The 26,028-nt window shown below is 39.5% G+C and overlaps 1 protein-coding gene across 5 annotated transcripts in view; it reads right to left on the bottom strand.

Annotated features, from left to right (window-relative positions):
* RPGR (retinitis pigmentosa GTPase regulator) overlaps window positions 1-26,028 on the bottom strand; it is a 74,617-nt gene that overhangs the window by 29,646 nt on the left and 18,943 nt on the right. For 3 of the 5 annotated variants that reach the window (XR_009735094.1, XM_061410443.1, XM_061410442.1), the window contains exons 9-14: window positions 22,154-22,278; window positions 19,532-19,717; window positions 18,443-18,614; window positions 13,667-13,764; window positions 13,212-13,274; window positions 9,940-10,881 (exon numbers count right to left, since the gene is read on the bottom strand). Coding sequence is in view for 4 of the 5 variants with exons in the window: in XM_061410443.1 (XP_061266427.1) it covers window positions 9,940-10,881; window positions 13,212-13,274; window positions 13,667-13,764; window positions 18,443-18,614; window positions 19,532-19,717; window positions 22,154-22,278 (1,586 nt within the window). In the remaining variant the exon portion in view is untranslated. The remainder of the gene's footprint in view (window positions 1-9,939; window positions 10,882-13,211; window positions 13,275-13,666; window positions 13,765-18,442; window positions 18,615-19,531; window positions 19,718-22,153; window positions 22,279-26,028) is intronic. The other 2 variants (XM_061410445.1, XM_061410444.1) reach the window with 1 other exon arrangement.

Below are 26,028 nucleotides of genomic sequence, written 5' to 3'. Positions count from 1 at the left end.
AGTGGTTTCCGAAGTTTCATGCTAGAGATTTCTTGCTGGATGATGTTCCCCAGTCAGGCAGACCAGTTGAAGTTGATAGTGATCAAATCGAAACATTGAAAACAATCAATGTTATACCATGAGAGAGATAGCTGACATACTCAAAATAATCAAATCAAATGTTGAAAATCACTTGCACCCATTTGGTTATGTTCATCACTTTGATGTCTGGGTTGCACATAAGTGGAAAAAAAAACCTTCTTGACTGTATTTCTGCATCCAATTCTCAATGAAAAACAAAAACATTCCATTTTTAAAACAAATTGTAAGCAATTAGAAGTGGATACTGTATGATAATGTGGAATGGAAGAGACCACCAACCACACCAAAGGCTGATTTTCATCCAAAGAAAGCGATGTTGTGTACGTGGTGGGATTGGAAGGGAGTCCTCTATTATGAGCTCCTTCCGGAAAACCAAATGATTAATTCCAACAAGTACTGCTCTCAATTAGACCAACTGAAAGCAGTACTCTACGAAAAGTGTCTGGAATCAGTCAACAGAGAACACATCATCTTCTATGAGGATAATGCAAGACCATATATTTCTTTGATGACCACACAAAACTGCTGTTCAGCTTGGCTGGGAAGTTCTGATTCATCCACTGTATTCACCAGACATTGCACCTTCAGATGCCCTTTTGGTCTTTACAAAATTCTCTTAATGGAAAAATTTCAATTCCCTGAAAAACTATAAAAGGCACCTAGAACAGTTTTTTGCTCAAAAAGATACAAAATTTGGGGAAGATGGAATTATTAAGTTGCCTGGAAAATGGAAGAAGATAGTGGAACAAATCAGTGAACACATTGTTCAGTGAAGTTCTTGGTGAAGATGAAAAATGTGTCTTTTATTTATACCTTAAAAACCAAAAGAACTTTTGGGCCAACCCAATACAATTTTACTCATTAACTTTATGTAAATCTACATGAAGAACTGTTGGAACTATATCATTTTCTAAGTTTGAGAAAGCTCTTAGAAAATGAATTTGCGATTGAAATCACATCAATTGTAGCACTTTGCACTCAATTAAGCACGTTTAAAATTAATCTATACATATCTGGACAACTACTTTTAAGTCACATATAGCACTTACCTTCAAACTGAAACAATTTAGGAGAGATTGGCAGAATACTGTCATTTTATAAAAAGAAAGGATAAAGTTTAAATACATTCTTGTCACCAGAACCACATTAGATGTAAAGAGGTATTCTGGAGTGATCACGGGAAATCATCTTTGTGCTAGGACCCCAGTGAAGAAGTGACTGGGCCTGGCTCCCACCAAAGAACCCTTGTTTCATTGGTCAGACACAGCGAGGGGACCTGCAGTCTTTGGTCTGCTGCTGCTGCTGCTGCTGCTAAGTCGCTTTAGTCGTTTCGGACTCTGTGCGACCCCATGGATGGCAGCCCACCAGGTTCCCCGGTCCCTGGGATTCTCCAGGCAAGAACACTGGAGTGGGTTGCTATCTCCTTCTCCAAAGCATGAAAGTGAAAAGTGAAAGTGAAGTCGCTCAGTCGTGTCCGATTCTTAGCGACCCCATGGACTGCAGTCTACCAGGCTCCTCCGTCCATGGGATTTTCCAGGCAAGAGTACTGGAGTGGGGTGCCATTGCCGTCTCTGCAGTCTTTGGTCTAGACCAGGGCAATAGTTTTTACATTTCTTAGGGGAAATACTAAGAAACCAAATGTTTCTCAAAAGGTTTCAGTTTCCTTAAGAAATGAATATATTGTATGCTTTAAAAACTAGAGATTGCAATCAGAAGTTGGCCAAGTGGTCACCCTGGAGCGGGTGGCGGATGGGAGGGGATTGAAGAGGCGCTTCTAGGGAGCTGACACTGTGCTTTTCCTTGATCTGGATGTTGACTATATAGGTGTGTACAGTTTGTAGAAAATACATTGAACTATATATGCATGAGATATATACTTGCCTATGTATTAATTTCAAAAGAGTTTTTTAAGTTAAAAAAAAGACTATAATGTGTAAAATTTTGCTCTACAATTCTGGATTCATGACTTGCCTCAGTGTCACAGAGGACAGAAAATATTTTCCAAACAACAAAATAAAATACAGCATAGAACTTTATACCTAAGTCATCAGGTGGGAAAGTGCATATTTTAAAATCTCAGTTTCAAGGTATTTTTTTTTTTAGGACAAGAAGAGCTGACATATAAGTGCATGTTTTAACTACACTAGAAATAACAGGCTGGAGTGGAGAGTGGGAAGAGCACTAAATACAAAGATCTAAACACTGTTTTCTAAGCCTTGCTCCACCTCTCTTGGCCTGAGCAAGGCATCTACCTACTTATTGTCTGTCTATAAAACAGAAAAATGACATTTATCAACACCTATCTAGGAGGGTCTGTATCAAGATGAAAAAGTCTGTTTACAGAGAAAATAACATGAGCAAATAAGTATTTGTATGTAAACAGAAGTGATTTTGTGAAGTCCATCCTATAAAAAGTGAGATAGAATCCCAAGTGTGCATGGAGGATTGTCACAAAACAAGAAGCGTGGACACTTTTTGCCATGTGCCAGATCGTATCAATAGAAAGTAGTTCATTTAAAGTGTACAATTCTCTGTTCTAGTCTCTTGTAACACATCCTTTATTCTCTGCCAGGTGCCTGGCAGCCAGAGCAAGAGAGGGAAGAAGTCCTGTCAGGGAGGCCTCCACTGGGCTATAGGCCTGTGTTGCCACTGGGCATGATACTCTTAGACACTCAAGTTTTCTAAGCGAAGCCCACAAAACAAGTGTTTTCAATGTAAAATCTGATATTTCAATGTTGGCATCTGATTCAAATGTTTATAAAATCACTATGTACACCAAACAAGTCTATCAGCTGGAGTGCACCCACAGGCTGCCAGTTGTGACTTCCCAATTCTTTGCTTCTAATGACACCATTATCTCTAAACTTCCCCTTCTTTCTATGTGCCAATCTGTTACTTCATTGCTAACCCTATATTTCCAGCAGCAAATACATTACATTAAGACTCTGAAAAGAGGCCTGAAAAAAGGAATGTAATCTTATTCTTGTTCTCAGCTTTACTCTAGTATTTCCCCCTGTTTTTCCTTAGAAGATTTATCTTCCTCTTTATCTTAAACAAACACATGATCCATGATTGTAATTTATGTGTCTTATTTTTTAACTATTTGATAACAAATTAGGATACAGAGGGAACTCTGGTCCCCTGACAGCACTAATATCTAAATTCTAGGCTGAGGCTAATCATGTGAATGCCATCAGCCTTCATCATGGTTCAAATGCTGAGGGGCGGCATTTGACTCATGTATGGTGTGTAACAGGAGTTTCACTCCACCCCATAGTTAAGGGTTATCATTATTGTAATCTATTTCATTCCCATGGACCTACATCCATAAGCTAATTTTTGAGGGGTTCCTATGTTGTGTTTAAATAAAAGTAAGGTTTACAGGCACATGAAGCTATATTCATGCACATTGGCCAGTGACTTGGAGATTCGTGACGATAGCATTGTACCTAACCTGATGTGATCAGAGAGGATAATTAGAGTGAAACAGATTAGCATTTGCTGAGTATCTCTAACATGTTCCATATGTTAACTAACTTAACTATTAAAAGACCCTCCTTCCTTTACTAAAAGAAGGAAGTAAAACTCAGAAAAGTTAAAAAAAACTTTTCCAGGTGTCCACTCAGCTAATCAGTAAGGGCTGGGACAGGAACTCAGGCCCATGCTCTGAACCGACTCTGCCCAAATAATTTGCAGACTGTAATGGCTGCCCTCAGAGTTGTTTTTTTGTTGTTGTTGTTTTTAAAAAACCCTTACTGATATCTAAAGCATTGCACACTTTTTTGTTGATAAGCTCACATCAGTAATATCCTATTCTTATGTATCATCATATATAATAATAGCAAATAATAAAAATTGAGCATTTTTCACCCCAAAGTCTCTGGAATACACATCTCCCTTCCTAACCTGAGAAATATGCCAGCAGAGCTCTTTGATATTTTATTTCTCAAAATCTAGTTCTGATTCTATGTCTCTGCAAAGCAGACTTCTTGGAGTTCACTCTTTGATGCAATGTGGGCTCTGCCCCAGCCCTGTGGCCCTTCACTGCTCCTTCTTCCTTGGCTTTGGGGACCCCTGTCTCCTAGAAAGTGTTCTTACCCTTGCTCCTTCTCAGACTTCCCTTTCTCAACCTGCCTTTACCTACTCATGTTTCCCGAATTCTCTCCGCAGTTCTCTTTTCTTTTCACATTCTGAATGCTGCCTCTCATTCAAATCCACAGTTTTAACTACATGCATAAGCTGGTGACACTCAGCATCTTCCCTGAGTGCCAGACCCAGATGTGTATTTGTCTATTGAACATCTCCTGGATGAAAAAGCCCCAGGCAGTCTCCTCAGTTTGCCCCTGCTCCTCAGTTCTCAGCCTCCATGCCTGGAAGTCTTTCTTCCCAATTCTCCAAGCCAGAAACAGGAAAATCTTGGCCTTTTCCCTCCCTCCAAGCTCTGTATCTTTACCCAATTCTAAGCCCTCCAATTCTATCCTAAATCTCTTGTAATGACACGTTTCCAACTCTCCATCCTACTGTCCTAGTCCAGCCCCCCTTCAGTCTCTGCCTCTTCAATTGTTAACTGCCTTCTGACTGCTATCCCTGACTCTGGTCCTCTCCCTTTCTATTCCACCCTCCATCCTGTTGACAGAAGGATGCCACAAAAGCCGAAGTGTGATCAACCTTACTCCTGTTTAACATCTTTTACAAACACAGAAGGTCTCACACCTCTCTATCTAGTCCAATGCTACTCTAGGCTGCAGTCACACTGAAACACTCTCCTGGCTTCCATCGCCCAGCCCACTCTTTGCCTGGATAGGCTTTACTTTTCATGACTCATTTACCATTTCACTATCACTCCCGGGAAGCCCTTGCCTTGTCTTTCTTGGTGGCAGCTGAAGTGCCAAACTTGAAGCACTCTATTATGCTGATAAATTTTCTGTTCAATCTGTAGAAATAGCTTAGAGTATAAAAGCCACGTTCTTCTTATTAATTAAGGGATTCTGAAGGAGATCAGCCCTGGGTGTTCTTTGGAAGGAATGATACTAAAACTGAAACTCCAGTACTTTGGCCACCTCATGCAAAGAGTTGACTCATTGGAAAAGACTCTGATGCTGGGAGGGATTGGGGGCAGGAGGAGAAGGGGACGACAGAGGATGAGATGGCTGGATGGCATCACTGACTCGATGGTCGTGAGTCTGAGTGAACTTCGGGAGTTGGTGATGGACGGGGGGCCTGGCGTGCTGCGATTCATGGGGTCGCAAAGAGTCGGACACAACTGAGCGACTGAACTGAACTGAACTGAGGAAAGCCAGAGATTCATCTTCAAATCGTATTTTTATCATTGGGCAGATAAAACTATCTGCCCAAGAACACAGGGGTATCAGCAAATACTGTTAAGCAACAGTTCAGGCAGAGTTATAGGAACTCTTTCTCCCTGGTGTTCCTTCAAGAAATCTATACTTACCTAAAGCCCCTGATAGGTTGGAGGGCCACAGGAGGTTAACTGAGAGCTGCCCTAACTTCTTGAGATTCACCTGATTTGGGGTAGCTTCTGTCCTCTTTTTGGTGCTTGGTACGTAAATATTTGTTGACTGAATAATACACACCAAATATAAGTTATGTGTCAGGTACTGGGCATATAACTTTCACAATGGAAAGAAGGAAAGGATGGAATTACAGCACCTTCCTCAGTGGTAGCATTTTATTTTTAATCTACACGTATACAGTAATAGAAATACAGTATAGAAATCAATTATTTCTATAGTGAAATAATAGAGAACATTTCAATTACACTCACCTGGAGTGCTGCTGGTCTGCAGCGGCAGATGTTTCTGTGGTCCTCCTTTGTATCTTACCTTATTTTTCTGCCACAGTGCTCATTTGAAACTGTAATTCAATGGATTCTACATACACAACTCACACTTGCCTCAGAAATGATCACTGATATTGCCTCAGAAATGATCACTGATAAAGTACAGTAAAAGCCTGATCAACCAGCAGATGTGGACAATAAAGAGGGAACTAGTTACTCCAATCTACTTAGCCAAGTATTAATTCAGGTCTGAAGATGACTAGGCCAGTGCTCTTTTAACCAGAGCACTAGGCCTGCATGAATGACTGCTTCTAAAGAGCGTAATTTTTTTGTCTTTGGCTGCTGCTGCTGCTGCTAAGCCGCTGCAGTTGTATCTGACTCTGTGCGACCCCACAGACGGCAGCCCACCAGGTTCCGCCATCCCTGGGATTCTCCAGGCAAGACTACTGGAGTGGGATGCCATTGCCTTCTCCATTGTCTTTGGCTAGAGAAAGGTAAAGAAAAGGGTAAGAAATGCTGTTTACAAATGGTTATCTCAACTGGTTCAAATACTGAGATGGACATATTTTAAGAGCATCATTTCAGTATTGAGGCTGATTATCTCTTGAGTGGAAGATGAACAGCCAGACCTTTATCACTGTACTTGAGCTGAAGAGTTTCTCTTCTCCTTGGAGGTTTTTCCTCTATGAGCTCCACTTCTGTCATCCATCCTATTTAATCCTAAGTCTACTTCTAAAGCAACCACACTTGGCACTAGAATCAACACAACCCATACATTTTAATCTAGGTATTAATTCAATTCTAACATTAATGAATGTGGTAAAACACTGCAATGCCAAACCCACATATTTGGTTAGTTAGTGGAAGCTACCAGAGGGTCTCACAGCTAAAAGAAGATTTACAACTACCTTTAGGAATTTTTCCACTTTCTATCTGAGTCTTTCTCCTCATGGAAAATCAAATGTGTAAAGAATTCAACCTACACAAAATTCACAGGATGTCTACCATCACAATCCTCCTTGATAAAAGGAAAGTATTAGAAATCCATCATGTCTAAGATATTGAAGGGGCTAGGAAAGGAAAGCCATGAAGAAACAAACTGGCTGCATTATACACAATGGAATTACTCTAGTGGAAATCTAGCCTCTCTAAAATTCAATATCTAAAAGTTTCTCTTTTCACAAACAACTACTGACTGTATACATTTAATTTTTATTTTACTTGAAACATTTTGACAAACAGCAAACAGAGAATTACAGAATAGTGAATGAAGAATACATTGAAGGTAAGTAATAGACATTGGGAATGGCAGTACTGGGAACGAAGGGCTGACAATACAGCGAAAGCTCAGAAATTATAGGAGATGGAAATACAGAATTACAGAAGACAAAAGATATTAAAGCTATCATAATTTAAGAGTAAATAACATTTTATAGAAAACTGGATTAATTGTAAAACATGATTTTTCTTCCTTAAAAATTTTCTTAAGCAAATAACAAACATGTTAGAATGAAAGAATCTAAGAGTTACAAAGGGCTTCAATTATCATACCATCTAATCCATTCTATTTTACAGATAAGGGAAGCCCAGTGAGTAGCTTTGCCTGGCCAGTAACCACTTATAAGATTTTCATACTTCTAGAATATATGTTCATTTTCATTTCATTATATATTCTGTCATTTACCCAACAGTAACTAAAAGAGACATTAGAGTCTAAACTCTGAACCCAACTGTCACTTTGTAGATTGTTGCAAAAGGGACACATTAAAGGTAAAAAGCACTACTTTTAAAAAAAAATGTGAATTCCTCATTTAGCTTTAAAGTAACACCCATTCTTATAAAATTATTCTATATGGTAGGCAAACTGTCGTCATAGACTGAAAAAAACTATGCTAACATAGATAGTTATAAGAGATTAGACATTTTTATAACCCTTAAAGATCCGTGCCATTTTTAAAGGGACTTACTTATATACACAAACAAAATACTTTTATAATATACTCCTTCCTAACACTGTCTTTAGTGAGGAAGTAGAATATTAACTATATGCCATGAACTTTTGATATTTTTAGCTATATATTTATAACTTGGGGGGACACCAAAATGTTAGTTTGAGAAGCCAAAATTTACCAGTGCCTCAAGTTATCTTTATGAATTTATACTGTACCACACGTAAAGTAACCATGACACAAAATCAATGTAATAGAATGAGTGCCTATTATGCATAAGATGTTAAAATTGTTTGGCTGGACATAATCAGGTCAAATTCAAAATCTGTTACTTCAATTCCAAATAATGTGGTAATACATTATTCCAAAATTTTTTGGAACCTGGTGGCCCATTTACTAAAAGTTGTTTTGACTGCACTGGTATTTTGAACCTCTGTACTCCATGCCCTCTCCCCTTTCCCTCCCTGTTAGTAGTAAACTTTTTTGGATGTGTTCTATCTTTGTCATATTTCCCAGATCCTCTGATTTTGCTCACTTTGGATTCCCTTCCCCCACCCTTTCTTCCCTGCCTTCCACTTTCTTCATTGCCTGTCTCCTGGCACTTTCCCTTCTCTTCCTCATTGTTCTCATCTTCTTCCTTCTCCTCTCCTCTCCCATTCTCTTTCTCTTTCCTCTTCCTCACCACCCACTCCTTCTCTTCCCTTTCCATGCCTTCCCTCTCTCTCTCCCCTTCTCCCTCCTCCACTCTTTCTCCCCCCTCCTCTTCTCCCTCTCCCTCTCCTCCCAGCCCCTCCCCCTCTTTCTCGCCTTCTCCCTCCTCTTCCTCTCCTTCCCCCTCTTCTCCTTCTGCCTCTCCCTCCTCCTCTCCTTCTCCCTCTTCTAACTCTTCTTCCCCCTCTCCTTCTTCTTCTCCCTCATCCCCTCCCCCTCCTCTTCTTCCTCTCCTTCCTGCTCCCCATCCCCTTCCTCCTCTCCCTCCCCATCTTCTTCCTCCTCTCCTTCCTGCTCCTCCCCATCCCCTTCCTCCTCTCCCTCCCCATCCCCTTCCTCCTCTCCCTCCCCATCCCCTTCCTCCTCTCCCTCCCCATCCCCTTCCTCCTCTCCCTCCCCATCTTCTTCCTTCTCTCCTTCCTGCTCCTCCCCATCCCCTTCCTCCTCTCCCTCCCCATCTCCTTCCTCCTCTCCTTCCCCATCCCCTTCCTCCTCTCCCTCCCCATCCCCTTCCTCTTCCTCCTCTCCTTTCTGTTCCTCCTCATCCCCTTCCCCTGTTCCCCCTTCTCTCTCATCATCTCCTTCCTCCTCTCCGTCTCCTTCCTTTTCCTCATCCCCTACCTCCTCTACCTCTCCATCTCCTTCCACCTCTCCCCCTTCTGCTTCCTGTTCCTCCCCATCCCCTTCCTCCTCTCCCTCCCCATCTCCTTCCTCCTCCTCTTCTTCCTCTCCTTCCTGCCCCTCCCCATCCTCTTCCTCCTCTCCCCCCACTTTTTCCTCTCCCTCCCCTTCCTCCCCTTTCTCTTCTTCCCGCCCCTTCCCCTCCCCTGCCTCCTCTCCCTCCCCTGCCTCCTCTCCCTCCCCTGCCTCCTCTCCCTCTCCTTCCTCCTCTCCCTCCTGCCCCTCCCTATCTCCTTCCTCCTCTCTCCCTCCTTCCTGCCCCTCTTCATCTCCTTTCCCCTCTCCTTCCTCTCCATCCTGCCATCTCCCCTCTTCTAACTCCTCCCCCTCCCCCTCCTGCTCTTCCTCCTCTTCTTTCTCTTTCCCTTCTTCTTTCTCCTTGTCTTTCTCTTCTTCCCCTTCTTCCTCATCTGCCTCCTCCTCTCCCTCCCCACCTCCTTGCTCCCTCTCTCCTGCTTCTTTCCTCCCTGTGCTTCTTTCCTCTTGGTGGCCCTGTTCCCTCTCCTTTTGCTGTTGTTCCTCCTCCTCCAGGTCTTTCTCTCCCTTACCCAGGCTCTCTATTACTCCCTCTCCCATGTCTTCCCCCTCTTCTCCTTCCTCACTTCCTGTTCTACTTCTCTGTTCCACTCCTGAATTACCTTCCTTCCTGATTCCCTCACCTCCACCTTCAGGCACGTGTTCTGCCTCTCCCCCTAGCTTTCCCTTGCCTTCACTCACCTCAGCTCTGTCTGTAAGGTCATCTGACAGGAGCTCTGTTTCCTCTTTCTCTTTTTCTCCACACTCCTCCTCATTTGCCTCTATCTCTTGCTCCTCTACTCCACTTCCTTCCGAATCTTCTTCCTGTTCCTCTGGGATCCTTGATAAGCGATCACACTTAAACTCATATTTTGCCATGATTCTGGATAGCCTGTGTTTGGCCTCTTCATGTCTTTGTTTAATAAATGTTCTGCTATACCACAAATTTTGATTAGTTTCCACTTCATCATCATCTTTCTCGACACTGTTAAATTCTATTGACTCAGACTGCTGGAAACCATCAGCTATACTTTGCTGACTTTCACTTTCACCTTCCAAATAACTGTTTTCCTCCTCTATAGATGCTTGTTCACTTTCAAAGATCATATCTTGTTTGTCCCCTTTACTTTCCTTAACAAAATCTTTATCTTCTTCATCCTCAATATTCATGTATCTATTTAGTAAGTCATCAAAAAATGTATCAATATTTTTTCTATTCTCTTCAGTTTTTCTTATATCCTTCAGATCTGTCATTTTCACCAGATCACTTTCCATTTCAGAGACTATTTCATTTGCTTCTGAATCCTTCTGACTTTGTCCTTCATCACTTTCCTTTTCTATTTCCTCAGTATTAAGTGGATAGACATCATGCTTATTTTCATGTCTAAAGGTCCCTTTTTGCAAACCCTCTGCACTGGTGCTGGTCTGAGGACTTTGCTGGTCTGAGTCATCACCTACGTCCTCATCTGAAAATGTTTCCATAGATATAGCCACTGGCATCGCATACATTCCTTGTGCCAAAAGTTGTTTATATACTCTCCCTTCTGTCACTTTTGGGGATATCTCTTCATTTTCATATTCATTACTATCATCACTTTCAGTATAAGTTGTATGCTGCTTCGGTTTCTCAATTATTTCTTGTTTCTGTAAATTTTTTGAAGTAATCGTCATACTACTATTAGTTGATAAAGTTAACTTATTTATTACAAAATACCAAGATTTTCCATTATCATAAATTTCACTTGGAGAATTAAAATGCCCAATTTTATCAAACATTTTCTTCAGAATTTTTTTTTGAGGGGGATAATTTATGCCATTCTCTGTCTGTGGAGCATCTAATTTTGATTCAGTAATATGAATCTGTGTTTAACTTTCAAATTTACCACCTGCCTTAACTTTGCCATTACTCACACTACCAATATTTATTCTCTGCCCCTTTTCTTAATCTGAATCAATTCTTAAATATGTTTCCAGACTGATTTTGAAAAATACCGTTAAAAAATGTACACTTTTCTACTTTCCCTATTGTTTTGTCAAATTTTGATTGGTCTTTTGAGTCCACAAAATTCTGAAAATGAAAGAAACTAAATGAAAATATGAATTTTTAAAAAACTTGAAATAAGAAAAACCTTATTTCTAGAAGAAAAAATCTGAAAATTACAATGAAATGTTTTTATCAATATACTACATAATAATGAATATATTTTTCTTTTCTAAACAAAATCTTTTGAGATTTCAAATTTTTGACCCTCTTCCTTTTATTTACTATATTCTTTAATTATAATAATTTGCATACATAAAAAACTATGAGAAAAATACTTGAAGTAAAATATAAAATTTTATTAAAATTTTATAAACTTCTATAAAAACTTATATAATGAACCATTGAGGTTTTAATGATATATTAAGAATATGAAATTAATTTCTTGCTGGACAAAATAAGGCAAATCAAACTGTTGATCTAAATTCTATAAGCTAATGGACTGAAATAGTTGATGGATTTGAGTCTCTAGATAGTAAAAGCTCACTAAATCAAGTTTTATAAATTGTAAATTGTAAAGAGACCCAGGAAGAGGTTGTTTTTTGCTAAACACATTATTAAAACAGCGTAAGTTAAAAATATATAGAAATACTATAATAAATCTTTTTTTTTCACTAAAGTAGGTTTGGTAGGGCCTCCACGTAAAAGGACTATATGAAATATAAAATATGTATTAGTTTAAAAGAAAGTGCTTTCCTTTTCTGTTTGTTCTCGGTCTCTTCTTTAAAAAGTCACAATTCTTTCAACAGCCCTAAGACAGACAGAGGCCCAGCTGCCAGAAATGATTTCTAAATGCACGTGGCTTTATTTCCTTAGCACAAAAAAGCAGCACAGAAGAGGCAGAGCCCACAGTCTAAGAGGAAGGAAAGACACACAAAAGATGTCTGCTTGGAATTACAGTCAAGTCAACAAATCAGTTAGTCACTGAGCTTTGACAACCGTGTTAGGAAAAAAGCTCTTTCATTTTCAAAAAGAATGCTGTTACTCAATATACCTCTCAGTAAGATATAGATGGGCTTCCCTGGTGGCTCAGAGGTTAAAGCGTCTGCCTGGAATGCGGGAGATATGACTAATGAGGACTGGCACTAAATTTTTATAATTTACTCAGATTCTCTTGCATTTCAGTGACTTTGACTTTAAGAATTTTTAGTTTAACAATGTGGCAAAATAAATGAAATGTTTTCTGTAGACTTTGTCCTTCAATTTGCATTTCTCCAATTTATATTTCTAATCCTGAACCCTTCATCATTTCACCTCACTGGTCCTTCAAGCCAGAAAATGCAAATAATTTCAGGACAGGCTTTTCTCTCTCCAGGGTTGTGAAAAACCAGAATATTCCCTCCTCTTCTATTCATTTGCTATTCATTAAAAGTCTCTATAACTCATGCATGGTTTCTGACTAATTTCCAAATGTTTAATCTTGTTTTTATGCTACCAATTCCTTGATAAATTAAAGCCTATTCCAAACACTGTAAAAGCAATTATCAAATATTTTAACTAAAAACCACAAAACTTTAGAACTGGAAAAGAGGTTAATATCATCCTGTAAGGTCAGCAAGGTAACTCACCCAAAGTCATACTCAAACAAAGTGTGAGAGGCACTCAAAAACAACTGTAGCCTCTTCCAACACTTAAGAATGGTAATAAATATCCTTTGCCTTGACTGTAACAAAGTATGGATATTGTCAATTATTAATGACTCCAAAGAGCAAATTTCAGCTGTGAAATTCTGCCAGTCTTGTTGTATCACAGAAAATACATACCAACAGAATAAGCCCAAATGGAGACTATACATATTGTATCCCTATCTTTTAAATCCTAAAGTAAGTGAATACTTACCTTTCTTGAGTTCTTTCCAGAAACCTTTCAAGAAAAATATAAACAATTTAAACTGTTATTCCCACCATAGTGAAAACAACTCTCTGTATCATACCTTTTGCTTTTGAATTGGTGATAATTTTAGTTTTTCATTGGAATTCAGGTGCAACATGTGTGTCTGAAATAAATTAAAAAAAATATGTTCTAAAAAAATAAAGACTATATAACTGATTATATACTTATACATGATTATATATTTATATATCATTATATGTTGATTTAAAATACATATAAACAAAATTAATACAAAACAGTTCAGACAATCATATAATCAACTTTCAATTGCATAATAATAATGTGAGGGCTGAAAATTAATTTTACAGTACTTAATCTATACTTCACTAAATCTGAGTTTAAAATAATAAATGAAACCAAGACAAAAACAAAAAGCTTTTTTCTATGTATATAATGGCTTAGGAAGTACCCATATACACAGACATACAAATACAAATACATGAGGAACTAAAACTCAAATTTGTATCTATATTGCACAAATAGGAAAACCAGTACCATATTTAAGACATCAGCAGTTTCTCCAAGGCTTTCTGAATCCTCTGCTGAAAGACTGTCTGTATCTTTCTCTTTGGTCACTTTATGTTGAAAATAATCTGAATGATTAACAGAGAAAAGATAGAACCAGATTTCAACAGAAAAGTGAAAGACAACTAGACAATAAACAGAAATTATTCTGCAATATAAAAGTACAGTTAGAATTTTACTAATAGGTCAGTTGGTAAAGAATCCACTTGCAATGCAGGAGACCCTAGTTTGACTCCTGGGTGTGGAAGATCTGCTAGAGAAGGGGTAGGCTACCCACTCTGGTATTCTGGCCTGGAGAATTCCATGGGCTATATAATAGTCCATGGGGTCGCAAAAAGTCAGACACAACTGAGTGACCCTCACTTTCTAAGGTCCTTTAACCTCATATTAAGGGAACTGAACAGAATTCATTCACAGTGATAGCAGTATTTAAAATCTTTCTGAAAATTTAAAGACCCTGACACTGATAAGATAACAACCGCTTCATTCATATGAACAGAGAAACATTATTCCTTTGGGGTAAATACTACCAGGTATCAAGCACTATGATGGCCAGTGCCCAAAAGATCCCCATCAACTTATACCCTCCTGCTATGCATACCCTTGTGTAGTTCCCTTCCACATTTTACCAGGTTGGTCTGTATGGCCAATAAAATAAGCAGATCAATTTGATGTTACTGTGGCTTATGTCTCAGTCCTCTCTCTCTCTCTCTCTCTTTCTCTTGGATCACTTGCTCTGGGGGAAGCCATGCTATGAGTATACCCAAGGAGAAGCCCATGTGATGAAGAAGTCCAGCCTCCTGCCAATGGCCACGTGAGTGAGCTTGCAAGAGGAGCATGAAACATCCTGAACCAGAATCACTCAGCTAGACTGGTCCTGGATTCTTGACCCTTAAAAACTGTGTGAGATAGTAAATGTTTGTTGTTTTAGCCTTAAGTTTTAGGGTCATTGCTTAGGTAGCAACAGAAAAATAGTACAAATACCTAGAAACTTTCACAGAAAACCATAAGATTATTATATCATAAAGCAGATAATGAAAAGTTACAAGCTTCATTTGACCTTACATTTTTCTCAATTACTATATCCCCATTTAGCACATATATACGTATTTGAGAGGAGCTCCTTAATGAAGTCTTCACTGAAAATGCCAGTCTACAGTGCTCTCTCCCTTATAAATTCGTTCAATTCCAATGAATGAATAATCAGTTTGTCTTCATTCCATGTGAGGTATTAGGTAGGGGATATCAACTTAAGTAACTGCTAAATCTTAATGAACTTATAGTCTAGACGGGAATACAAAATATGTGATATAGGAGAATGAGAAATCCCATCCAAATGTGGCAGATCAGGAAATTTTTCACTAAGGAGTTATAGGGAATGATGGATGAGTAGAATTCTGAGAGGTAGGGATGGAGGTAAATGGGGAAGAAAATAAGTCTAGTGCTAACAGAAGCTGTGGAACAGCTGCCCTGAAAGTTTACCATGTGCTTGGAACAAAGGCTTTTATACACGTCAGGTTAACTCCATGATAATGAGAGAGGTAAGTGTTATATCCCCATTTCACAAATGAATACGTTAAGGTTCAGTGACTCTTTTGGTGTCAAGTGTCAATCTCAAGTCTGCCTGGACTTTATAGGTTTTCCACTCAGTCTGACTATGAAGAGCTTCAGTTTGATCAACATCAGGGCTCAATAAACTTTTTCTGTAAAAGGCCACACAGCAAACATTTTAGGCTTTATGGCCATATGGTCTCTGTCCTAATAATCAAACTCTGCCACTGAAGTGTGAAAGCAGCCACAGACAATACCTAAATGAATGGTTTGAAGACAAAGGCTACTGAGAGATGAAGCTGGAAAAGCTGGTGGGAGTTACACGGGAAATTTACACTTATTAAAAAAAAAGACTAGAGATCCTCTGAAGACACTGGAGCAGATGGGAACTAAAGAGCACCGGAAGGAGATTAACAGAGAAAAATATGAACCAGGACAGACTGGAGATGGCAGAGAGGAAGTTTAGAAAATAGTATATTGTTTAAGGTCACGGTCTTGGCCTTATGCTTAACTGAGAAAACAGAAATCATCGGACCTGATCTGTTTTATCTTCTCACCAACAAACGTACACATTTACCTATATTTTCCTGTTAAAATGTAGGATGTGTCTTTCCTCTTAACAAAGACTGTTCTGTATGCCAGCCCCTCCTGTCTTCTTAAGAGCTTTGCACCTTTGGTTACACTCTCTCTCTCTTGTGCTGCCAGTCTCTCTCTGGAACTACTGGTTCATGTCCATTAGCATACAAATACGCTCTCATATTTCCCACTCCCTCCACATCTCCCTCTAGCTGCTCCATTTCTCTGCTCCTCTTCATGACCAAAATAGGCAAAAGAACTATCTACACACTTTATCGCCCCTTCACTTCCTCGTTTCCCCTTCATGCCTCAACTTTTAACACTCTGTCTTCTGTCCTGATCTTTCCCTGGAACTACTCTTGTCAGGATCACCAAAAATATCCATGATGCCAGATCCATGGGATGCTTCTTTGTACTCTTTTTTCTTGAGCTTTGAGCAGTACTTTGAATTTGTGACCCTACTCTCTCCTCATTTTCCTCCTCCTGCCCTACTGGCTGATAAGGTTGAGAAAAGTGGCTTTGCCGGTCCTCCCTCTCCTACCCTCTAAACATCAGACAGTCTCGAGGCAAAATGCTGAGCCCTCTTTTCTTCCTGCTCTATTCTCTATAGTGATTTCACCAACTTCCATGAATTATAAATACCATCTCCATGTTGATGGTTTCCAAATTTCTATCTCTTTGTCCAGATCTCTATTCTGAATGTTACACTTTCATTTTCAACAGCCTGCTTGGTATGTCTGCTTGGATGCCTCACAGGGGTCTCAAAGTCAGTTTTTAACTTTTTTCCTTCAAAGCAGTCAACCATCCTCCTGCCTACACATCTATGTGTAATTTATTAACAAGTTCACCTGGTTCTATGTCTAAAATGTATTTCCCATGGGCTCCTTTTTATATCCACTGTGAACACCTTAGGTCTGTACACCATCATCTCTTGCAAAAGGCTCTGAAGTTTTCTTCCCACCTCTAATCTGGTATCCCTGCATCCACACATAGGCAAAAATGATCATCTTAAAACATAAATGGGATTGGAGCACATTACTCCACTGTTTAAAATCCTTTAATGACTTTCTATTACACTTAAGAAAAACACTCAAATCACTTAGCCCTCTCATGGCCTATAAAACCATGAATATTTTTTTGCTGTCTCTTTTCCAACATCATCTTGTCCTGACTTTTCCTTCACTCTTGATTTTCTTTCACTCACTTTCTCTTCAACCCCAATGATCTTTCCTTTTCCTATAGACTGCCCTTAACTACATTATTTTCTTTGCCTGGAATAGACACATCCTCTCTCTTTGTGTGGTTATTTTCTTATCCTTTGTTTTAGCTTAAATGTCACCTTCTCATCTATGTCTTCCCTAACCTCCTTAGCCCCATAAGAAACACTGAAATCCACAAATTTAGAAAAAGTCACATTATATGTTGGATGTATGCTCAGTCAGTCGTGTTTGACTCAATGTAATCCCAAGGACTGTAGACTGTCAGGCTCCTCTGTCCATGGAATTTTGTAAGCAAGAATACTGGAGTGGGTTGCCATTTCCTCCTCCAGGGATACAAGTTTCAAAATACTTCTTATTAAGTTTGTTTTAGTAAACAGTCACAAGAAGATAAGGGATGGCTTTTCCTTTTACCCTAAAAAATTCTATCTTCACATTCTAATCTCTGGAAGTGCCAAACAACTTGCCCCAAACTATAAACTTCTCTTTTCCTTGCACACACTGCTGTCAGAATCTACTTTTCCCATGTATAGGGCTGAAGAGTACCAGTGATTCTTATCTCCAAAGGAAATACAAAAGTTGTGGTGAGATGTAAGAAACCCTGCTCCTTATCAAGGTCCTAGATGTAGGGAATATTCCATTCCCATGGTCCACAGTTCTTGCCTGAGTTCCTGATCCTTTGTTACCTCAACCTTTTCTATAGGTTCCTGAGCCCAAAGATATTAAAATGATCTGTCCCACTGTTTTTAATCCCAGATGCCCAGATTATCTTCTTAATTCCAAACCTACTGCTTACTCTGGTTTCCTAGTCCTGGCTTCCTGCCCTGTCCCTATCATCTGAGCACATGCCATGCGGCAACATAAACACATTCCTAAGATACATATAGTTAATAAATGTTGGAGCTGGCGTCTGCTCCCAGATCAATTGGACTCTACATCCCATACTCCTAACCATGATGCTATATTGCTTAAATGCATAACTTCACATAAGGCCAGAAGACCTGTATGCAAATCCTGTTCACTTCATTTATAAAACTGAGTAACCTTGGGCAAGTCACTCAATCTCTTCAAGCCTTGTTTTTCTCACATGAAAAAATGAAGAATCTAACTCCCACCTATTTTGGGTTGCTTCTGGGTTTAAAGGTGATAATGTAAGAGAAGGTGGTATGTATGTTATACACTGCTCTATAAAGATATGCTGCTGTCATCACATGGGATTTTTAAGGTCATCAGAGATGCTTTCTATTAGTCAGAGTATTCCTGGATTGGAGTTCAAATGAGATGTCAGTCTCTAACTAGGAAGAAAACAACTTAAGTGGAGAAAACATCTGAAGATGAACATGAAAACAGTAGGAATAATTGGTACATTTCTTCTGAGAGCAAGCAGAGTATCAAATGTTACCTGGTTCCATTGGGGGCATAGAGTTCTCATCTTCACATATCGTTCTCTCTAGCAGGTTACTTGCAGACATAGAGAAAGGAATTAAATGAGGCGAAAAACAAATGGGCTGTGGGGAAGTCCCTTCAACTGGAGGCAGTATTCCCGTCATTCGAAGAGAGTCCGGGGATTTCTCCTTTAAAGCAAACAGGTTAAATAAAATGTTAGATGATGTTATATATTTAATATTGATGTAAACTACCCTGAGGTTGCAAAAACTATTGAAGAGAGAGACTTCAAATTGGCCAACGTCCCACAATGTTCACTCTTTAATAATCCCCAAGGGCTCAAAAATGTTTTGTTTTGTTGCCTCTGTGTCTAAGTTGCTCTAAATCATCAATCTGTAGGTATGTTTTTCACAAGATGGGGAAAAGTGTATGTGTGTTTTCTCTGCCTTCCCTGAAAAGAAACAGTTACTCAGGAAATGCAAACCAACTACAAAATACTTACAGGATATTTCTTAATTTTTCCATATATACTTTTTCATAATAAAAAGCCAAATGTAACTTTTTACCTCTAAAAGCATACATTTGGGAATTTAAAGTAATTTTTATTAAAAAAGGAATGTCTTCTTTAAAAATTACTTGGGATTTTACTTTTAAAAATATAAGTGTCATTGTAATGATCATTTTAAAGCACAGAATGAGAATCCCTAAATTTAATTAAGAAAGAACATTCCCTCTCAACCCAAATTTCTTATTTTTTGTTTTCAACCTTTCATTATTTATAATATATAACCTTTCACTGCTCATGAGGTATTAGCTTTAAAAGACAAAAGCAAAATAGAAGTCAATTCACATACGGTTGAGACAACAATTTAGCAGTACCACTGTCTACAAAGGTTATCTATGATCATTTCAATTTTCTAATTTGTTTAACAGTTTAGTTCTGAGTTTTCTTTAAAAGTTTGTAAGCCATTAATTCTAATCATTTTATATAGTAAATTTATCTAAGAAGACCCTTCTTTGGTTTAAAAAGAAAATAAATTCGTTTTCTTCCAGTTTTCTTTGTAGCTCTGGACAGTGTTATATATAGAACAGGTCACAAACATACCCTCTCTCGACGGCGCACACGTGCTGATAAAGATCTCTGCAGTACGTTTTCTAAAGGCGGATCACTGATGGGGACATATATAGCTGAAGGTAAGTAAGAATAATTTATTTCATCTGACTCAATGTCTTCTGCCATACCAAGTCGTGGAGTGGCAAAAACTAGCATGTGACATCCACCACAAGCAACCTGCAGCATAAATTCACAGATAAATTAATCGACATTGGCGTCAAACACAAATGGGTTTTTAACAGTTTTTAGCTACAAAACATTAACTTAGCAGTAGACTTCGACTGAATGATTGAATCGCTCTTTCTCCCTCTCTCCCTCCATACACACACACACACACACACACACACACACACACACAAAATACATGAATTACGATATATATTCTTTAAAAACTATTACTGAAAATTAGACCAAATTTAATACATCATTTTACTTTCAACTGAATATATAGTATAGAGAAAAAACTATCTGGCACATTATATTTCTCTTTATAAGTCAGAAAAGGCTATTTTAATCTGGGAGCAACACTAACAACTTGAAAAAAACCAGAGAAGTTCTACTTAAAAATAAGGGACCCATGGGTCATGTCGATGTACGGCAAAAACCATCACAATATTGTAAAGTAATTATCCTCCAATTAAAATAAATAAATTAATAAATTAAAAAAAAAAGAGAAATAAGGGACCCAAGAATACATCAGTCTCTTGGGATAAACATGTCTTCAAGCCCTTCTCTTTACATGAAGGTTTCTTAAGTTTAATGCTTAAAAGTCCCAAGAGCAAAATGCAAGCATGAACAATGGTGAAATGAAAAACGTAATCAACATCTTAAGGACTTTAACAAGTAATTTTCAATAAAATGCTTAAAAAAACATTGTGTAGTGTTTACAATATAGAGACTTCTGGTATCTTCATAGAGTTCTACATTGCAACATAGAATAGCATACTCTGAACCTTTCCTTCATAATATTTCCAAAGTTAAAATTGATCTGTTTTATGTATAGCATTTAAAAAACAATTATCTTCCCCATAAGATTATACAGGGGCTTCCCTGGTGGCTAGATTGTAAAGAATCTGTCTGAAATGCGGGAGACCCGGATTCAATCCCTGGGTCGGGAAGATCCCCAGAGAAGGGAATGGCAACCCACACCAGTATTCTTGCCTAGAGAGTCCCATGGACAGAGGAGCCTGGTGGAATACAGTCCATGGGGTTGCAAAGAGTTGGACACAACTGAGCAAACAACACACACACACACACACACGATTATAAGCTCAGTGAGTGAGAATCTGGTCTCAGTGTGCATCATTGCATGCTCTGTATTTCTCATCCTCAGTCCAGTATTTTGTACCAAGCAAGTATTCATCAAATAGGTGTCAAATCACATGGGAAGTGTTCCTTAGTATGAGGCTCTGAGCCTTTGGGGAACAAATTCCAAGTGATATTGTTAGGGGAAGCACACTGACTGAAACTGCCCACCCTGGCCAGGCACCACAGTAACCATGTGCATGAGCTGTTTTACAACAGGAGGTCTTGGTAAGGAACACAGAACTAATAAGCTACCACCAACCAGAAGAGTTCGGGAAAAGTCAAAAGGAGAAACCACATGTCTGACCACCTCCCAGAATCCTTCTCTCTGGCATCCATCTTGGCTGAACAAGGCGTGCACCACTAGGAAGGACTCTGAGTCAGAACGACTGGCTAAAGACAACCCGGAAACTAATCCCATCACCATAAAACCTGAGACTGGGAGCCACATGGCAGAGCTGTGCTCCTGGGTTCCCTTACCCTACTGCTCTCTGCCTGGGCACCCTCTCCCAATAAAATTTCTTGCATTGTCAGCACATGTGTCTCCTCAGACAATTCATTTCAGAGTGTTAGACAAGAGCCCAGTTTTGGGCCCTAGAAGGGGTCCCCCTTCCTGCAACAATACTATCATCAGTGTGTGTGCATGTGTGTGTCTGTGGTGTGTGTGCACTCTGTTGCTCAGTTGTGTCCGACTCTTTGCAACCCCATGGACTGTAGCCTGCCAGGCTCCTCTGTCTGTGGGATTTTCTAGGCAGAAATACTGGAGTGGATTGCCATTTCCTCTTCCAGGGGATATTCCTGACTCAGGGATCGAACTCAAGTTTCTTGCATCTCCTGCATTGCTGGTGGATTCTTTACCACTGTGCCACCTGGGAAGCCCTTATTATCATCACAGACTAAACAAAATTTTCATCTATAGTTCTTAATTGGCTAGTGTTAGAAACAACAGAGATACGGTGCATGATGCGGACAATACTGAAACAACACTTTGTCCAAATAGCACTTAGCTAAATAAAAGTATTTTCAAAACTCGTCATTTATTATCAGCTGGATCTGAGGGTCTGAATGGTATCTAACCCAACAAACATTTACAGATGACTACTATGAGTGAGGAAAAACATTAGGGAAAGGACAGATTTTCAGAGTGTTGTGATGTCTGACATTTGGCATTTAGGACACAAGTGTATTCACTAGATAGAGCCATGTTATTATTTCATCTAAACATAAAAGGACTCATTTTCTATGAAATCCCAAAAGAATCAAATATAGGAATATGAACACGTAAACAGGAAAATGTGAAGCCCTTACCAAATGTACTATATACTTCAAAAAACTAGAACACAAAGTGGGAACGAACTGATTGGTAAAATTTTCCATTCCGAGTCCTAGTTTTCCGTGTCGACCATCTCCAAAAGTATACAAAAGGCCTGATTCTAAAATGAAAAAAAGAATTTTGAAAGTTACTTTGATGGATCTATTTGCAAACAACAAATATATTAACTGACATTGCAATTTTCCCCTTATATTCTGCATTGAATTTACTCTGGTCCATTGATGTTCCCACACTTTCTATGGTTTCTGTTGTCCACACATAACATTAGGCAATAGATACCGCGAGAATAAATCACCAGCACTTGGTGGCTTGTGAAGTTGAGACCCAGTCCTGTGAGGTGTTGTATGGAGTAGCAGCAATCCAGCATGAGCTCTCATGATAAATACCACCTTTTCAAAGAGAAGGAGATTTTTGTATTCTGACCAATTTATTTTCTTTTTTCCTCAGGTCATTGATTAGGTGAGGGTTTATCAACTCTGGCACTACAGACATTTGAGGTTGGATAATTCCCAACTGTATGGGTTTGTCCTGTGCCTTGTGGAATGTTCAGCAATATCCGTGGCTTCTATCTATTAAATGCCCATACAATACCTCACTTCTGCAACTGTGACAATCAAAAATATCTCCAACACTGCCATGTGTCCCCTGGGGAGACCAAAACACCACTAGACTAGATCCTCTCCCTTACTTCTGCTTCAGGGTTGTGGAAAGTTCCTGAAGGAAATGCCATAAACCAACCATGCTGCTTGTTGGGGATACCAATATTGGGGGGATCCCTTGTACAGCCAGGCCCAAGATAATGATGAGTAATTTTGTCACCTCACCAGTTAAATCTTTTTCTCTGCGGCCAAAGCAGCTAGTCTGAACCTTCACTCCTCAAGCCTTTCCTTCATACTCTCCATCTCAAGTGAGGTAAGTGCCATGGAAGCAGAAATAAAGGAAATGGTGCCAGTACAGGTACAAAAGAGGGGCTCTCCCTCTAATCCAGTGATTAGGAAAGGCTTTCAAATTGAAGCTGAAAGGATTAGGGTTTAGCTACAAGAAGGAGGGAGCAAAGGATTTTTCAGGCAGAGGCCAGCAGTACATATCAAGCACAGAAAGCATAACACAGTCAAGAAGCTGAGAGGCAACCAACGTGTCTGGAGCACAAAGGGAAGAGTGGTATGAGATGAGTCTGAAGAGGTAAGAAGGAGCCACACCGCAGAGTATCTTATTAGCTCATATTAAGCATTTTTGAACTCTATATTAAGAACAAGTGAAAGTTGCTCACTCATGTCCAACTCTTTGTGACCCCATGGACTATACAATCCATGGAATTCTCCAGGCCAGAATACTGAAGTTGGTAGTCTTTCCCTTTTCCAGGGGATCTTCCCAACCCAGGGATTGAACCAGGTCTGCATTGCAGGCGGATGCTTTACCAGCTGAGCCACCAGGGAAGCCCAAGAACACTGGAGTGGGTAGCCTATCCCTTCTCCAAGGGATCTTCCTGACCCAGGAATTGAACCAGGGTCTCCTGCATTGCAGGTGGATTCTAAGGCAGATATTAAGAACACCAATAACCTAAATGAATGGTTTTAAGCTGGGAAATGACAAGATCATATTTGGGAACTTGCACTTTAAGATGGCAAAGTAATTGTATACTAAAAAAAAGCCAAAAGAATTATCTGAAAAAATAACCATAGTTCACTGAAGTGGCAAGTTCAAAACTTAATATATTAAAAACAAATAGATTCCCTATAAATAATCAATAAACCAGCATTTAGATTCTCAATTTAGATTGTTATAATTCTTACTACTAGATATTTGTTTTCTTTCTTTATGTGTACTCCCTATTTTTGTTGCTTTCCTCCTCCTTTTTTTGACCCTGATTTCCTCATTCACCAGGGCTTCCCTGGTGGCTCAGCTGGTAAAGAATCCGCCTGCAATGCGGGAGACCTCGGTTCGATCCCTGGGTTGGGAAGATCCCCTGGAGAAGGGAATGGCTAGCCACTCCAGTATTCTGGCCTGGAGAATTCCATGGACTTTGTAGTCCATGGGGTTGCAAAGAGTCAGACACGACTGAGTGACTTTCACTTCCCTTGTTCAAACTGTTAAGGTTTCTTTTTTTTAAACTTGAGTGTCTTTAGCCAGAAAAAATTAGCTCTGATCGAGCTGCCTGATCACACTTCCAACCTCAGAGAGCTTTTAAAAACATGAACCACTGGCTATAATGGGGAACAGGAGGGAACTTACTGATAACTCACTGCATACCTCTCATTAGTCCTGAACAACAACAACAACAAAACTCATGTAACACCTAACCCTGCAGAGGATTCACGACCAAAGCAGTCAAACAAAATTAATATTCAATTATTTGTGCTATAACTTCTTTCATCAGGAGGAAAGGTATTACAAAATTTTAACCAAATAACCTAATTATATGTTAGAGGATCTGTAAAAAGTGTATATTTACTATTGTGGTGACCCAAGGACGAAAGAGCAGATAAAACCAAGGAGGGTCTTGTAATACAGGAATGGAAAAACCAGACCCTTATCGTCCTTCCCTCCCCCACGTTGTAACTATTAATGGAACAGTATAACCTGTGTCCCCTCCTACCCCATTCAGTCCAGTTCAGTCACTCAGTTGTGTCCAGCTCTCTGCGACCCCATGGACTGCAGCACACCAGGCCTCCCTGTCCATCACCAACTCCTGGAATTTGCTTAAACTTATGTCCATTGAGTCGGTGATGCCATCCAACCATCCAACCATCTCACCCTCTGTCGTCCCCTTCTCCTCTTGCCTTCAATTTCTCCCAGCATCAGGGTCTTTTAAGTCAGTTCTTTGCATCAGGTGGCCAAAGTGCTGGAGTTTCAGCTTCAACATCAGTCCTTCCAATGAATATTCAGGACTGATTTTCCTTTAGGATGGACTGGTCAGATCTCCTTGCAGTCCAAGACTCTCAAGAGTCTTCTCCAATACATAGTTCAAAAGCATCAATTCTTTCTTTGTAGTCCAACTCTCACATCCATACACTTCTCCCATCCAGTATACATGCCTCATCCAATCAGCAAATGAACCACAAGATCCCTATCCCACTCCTTGTAGCCTGGGTATAAAAGTGTACTGAGGACCCCTGTTCAACGTTGGTTCTTCCTTGAGCTGGCCCACTGTTCTAACAGTGTCTCTCACTCTAATAAACTTTATTTTCCTCTCATTCTGTCTCATATCTTGAAATTTTCCAGCCTGCACCCAGACCACGACAACTATCAGTGGCAATTTCGAGTTGATGGAAAATGGCAGTAGGACAGAGAAACTGAGCTTAAGGGCCCAGCCGTAAGTCATACATATCAACAACTTTTCTGGGACTATGAATGAACAATTCTTTACATTCTATATAGTTCAATTTCATGCTACATCAACAAGGACTTTAATGTAGTAACAAGGATGTACATTAACAAGGACTTTAATGTAATGGGCTTCCCTTGTGGCTCAGATGGTAAAGAATCTGCCTGCAATACAAGAGACCCAGGTTTGATCCCTGGGTTGGGAAGATTCCCTACAGAAGGAAATGGCAATCCACTCCAGTATTCTTGCCTAGAGAATTCCATATACAGAGGAGCCTGGTGGGCTATAGTCCATGGGGTCACAAAGAGTCGGACACGACTGAGCGACTACACTTTCAACTATACTTTTAACAAGGACACTGATACTGGAAAATGGGCAACCAGTGCTCTCTGAAAGATTCTCTGGGAAAGAAGGGCCAGTACATGGTAGTACCTTGTATTTGCTGATTCCTACTTCCCCTAACCAGATACCATTAGATGAGCTCCATCATAGCAGAAACTTTTGTAAAAAAAGGAGGAAAACACA

Source organism: Bos javanicus, chromosome X, assembly GCF_032452875.1.
Source record: "Bos javanicus breed banteng chromosome X, ARS-OSU_banteng_1.0, whole genome shotgun sequence".
Classification (NCBI taxonomy): Eukaryota; Metazoa; Chordata; class Mammalia; order Artiodactyla; family Bovidae; genus Bos; species Bos javanicus.
This window is presented reverse-complemented; position numbering and strand designations above follow the sequence as displayed.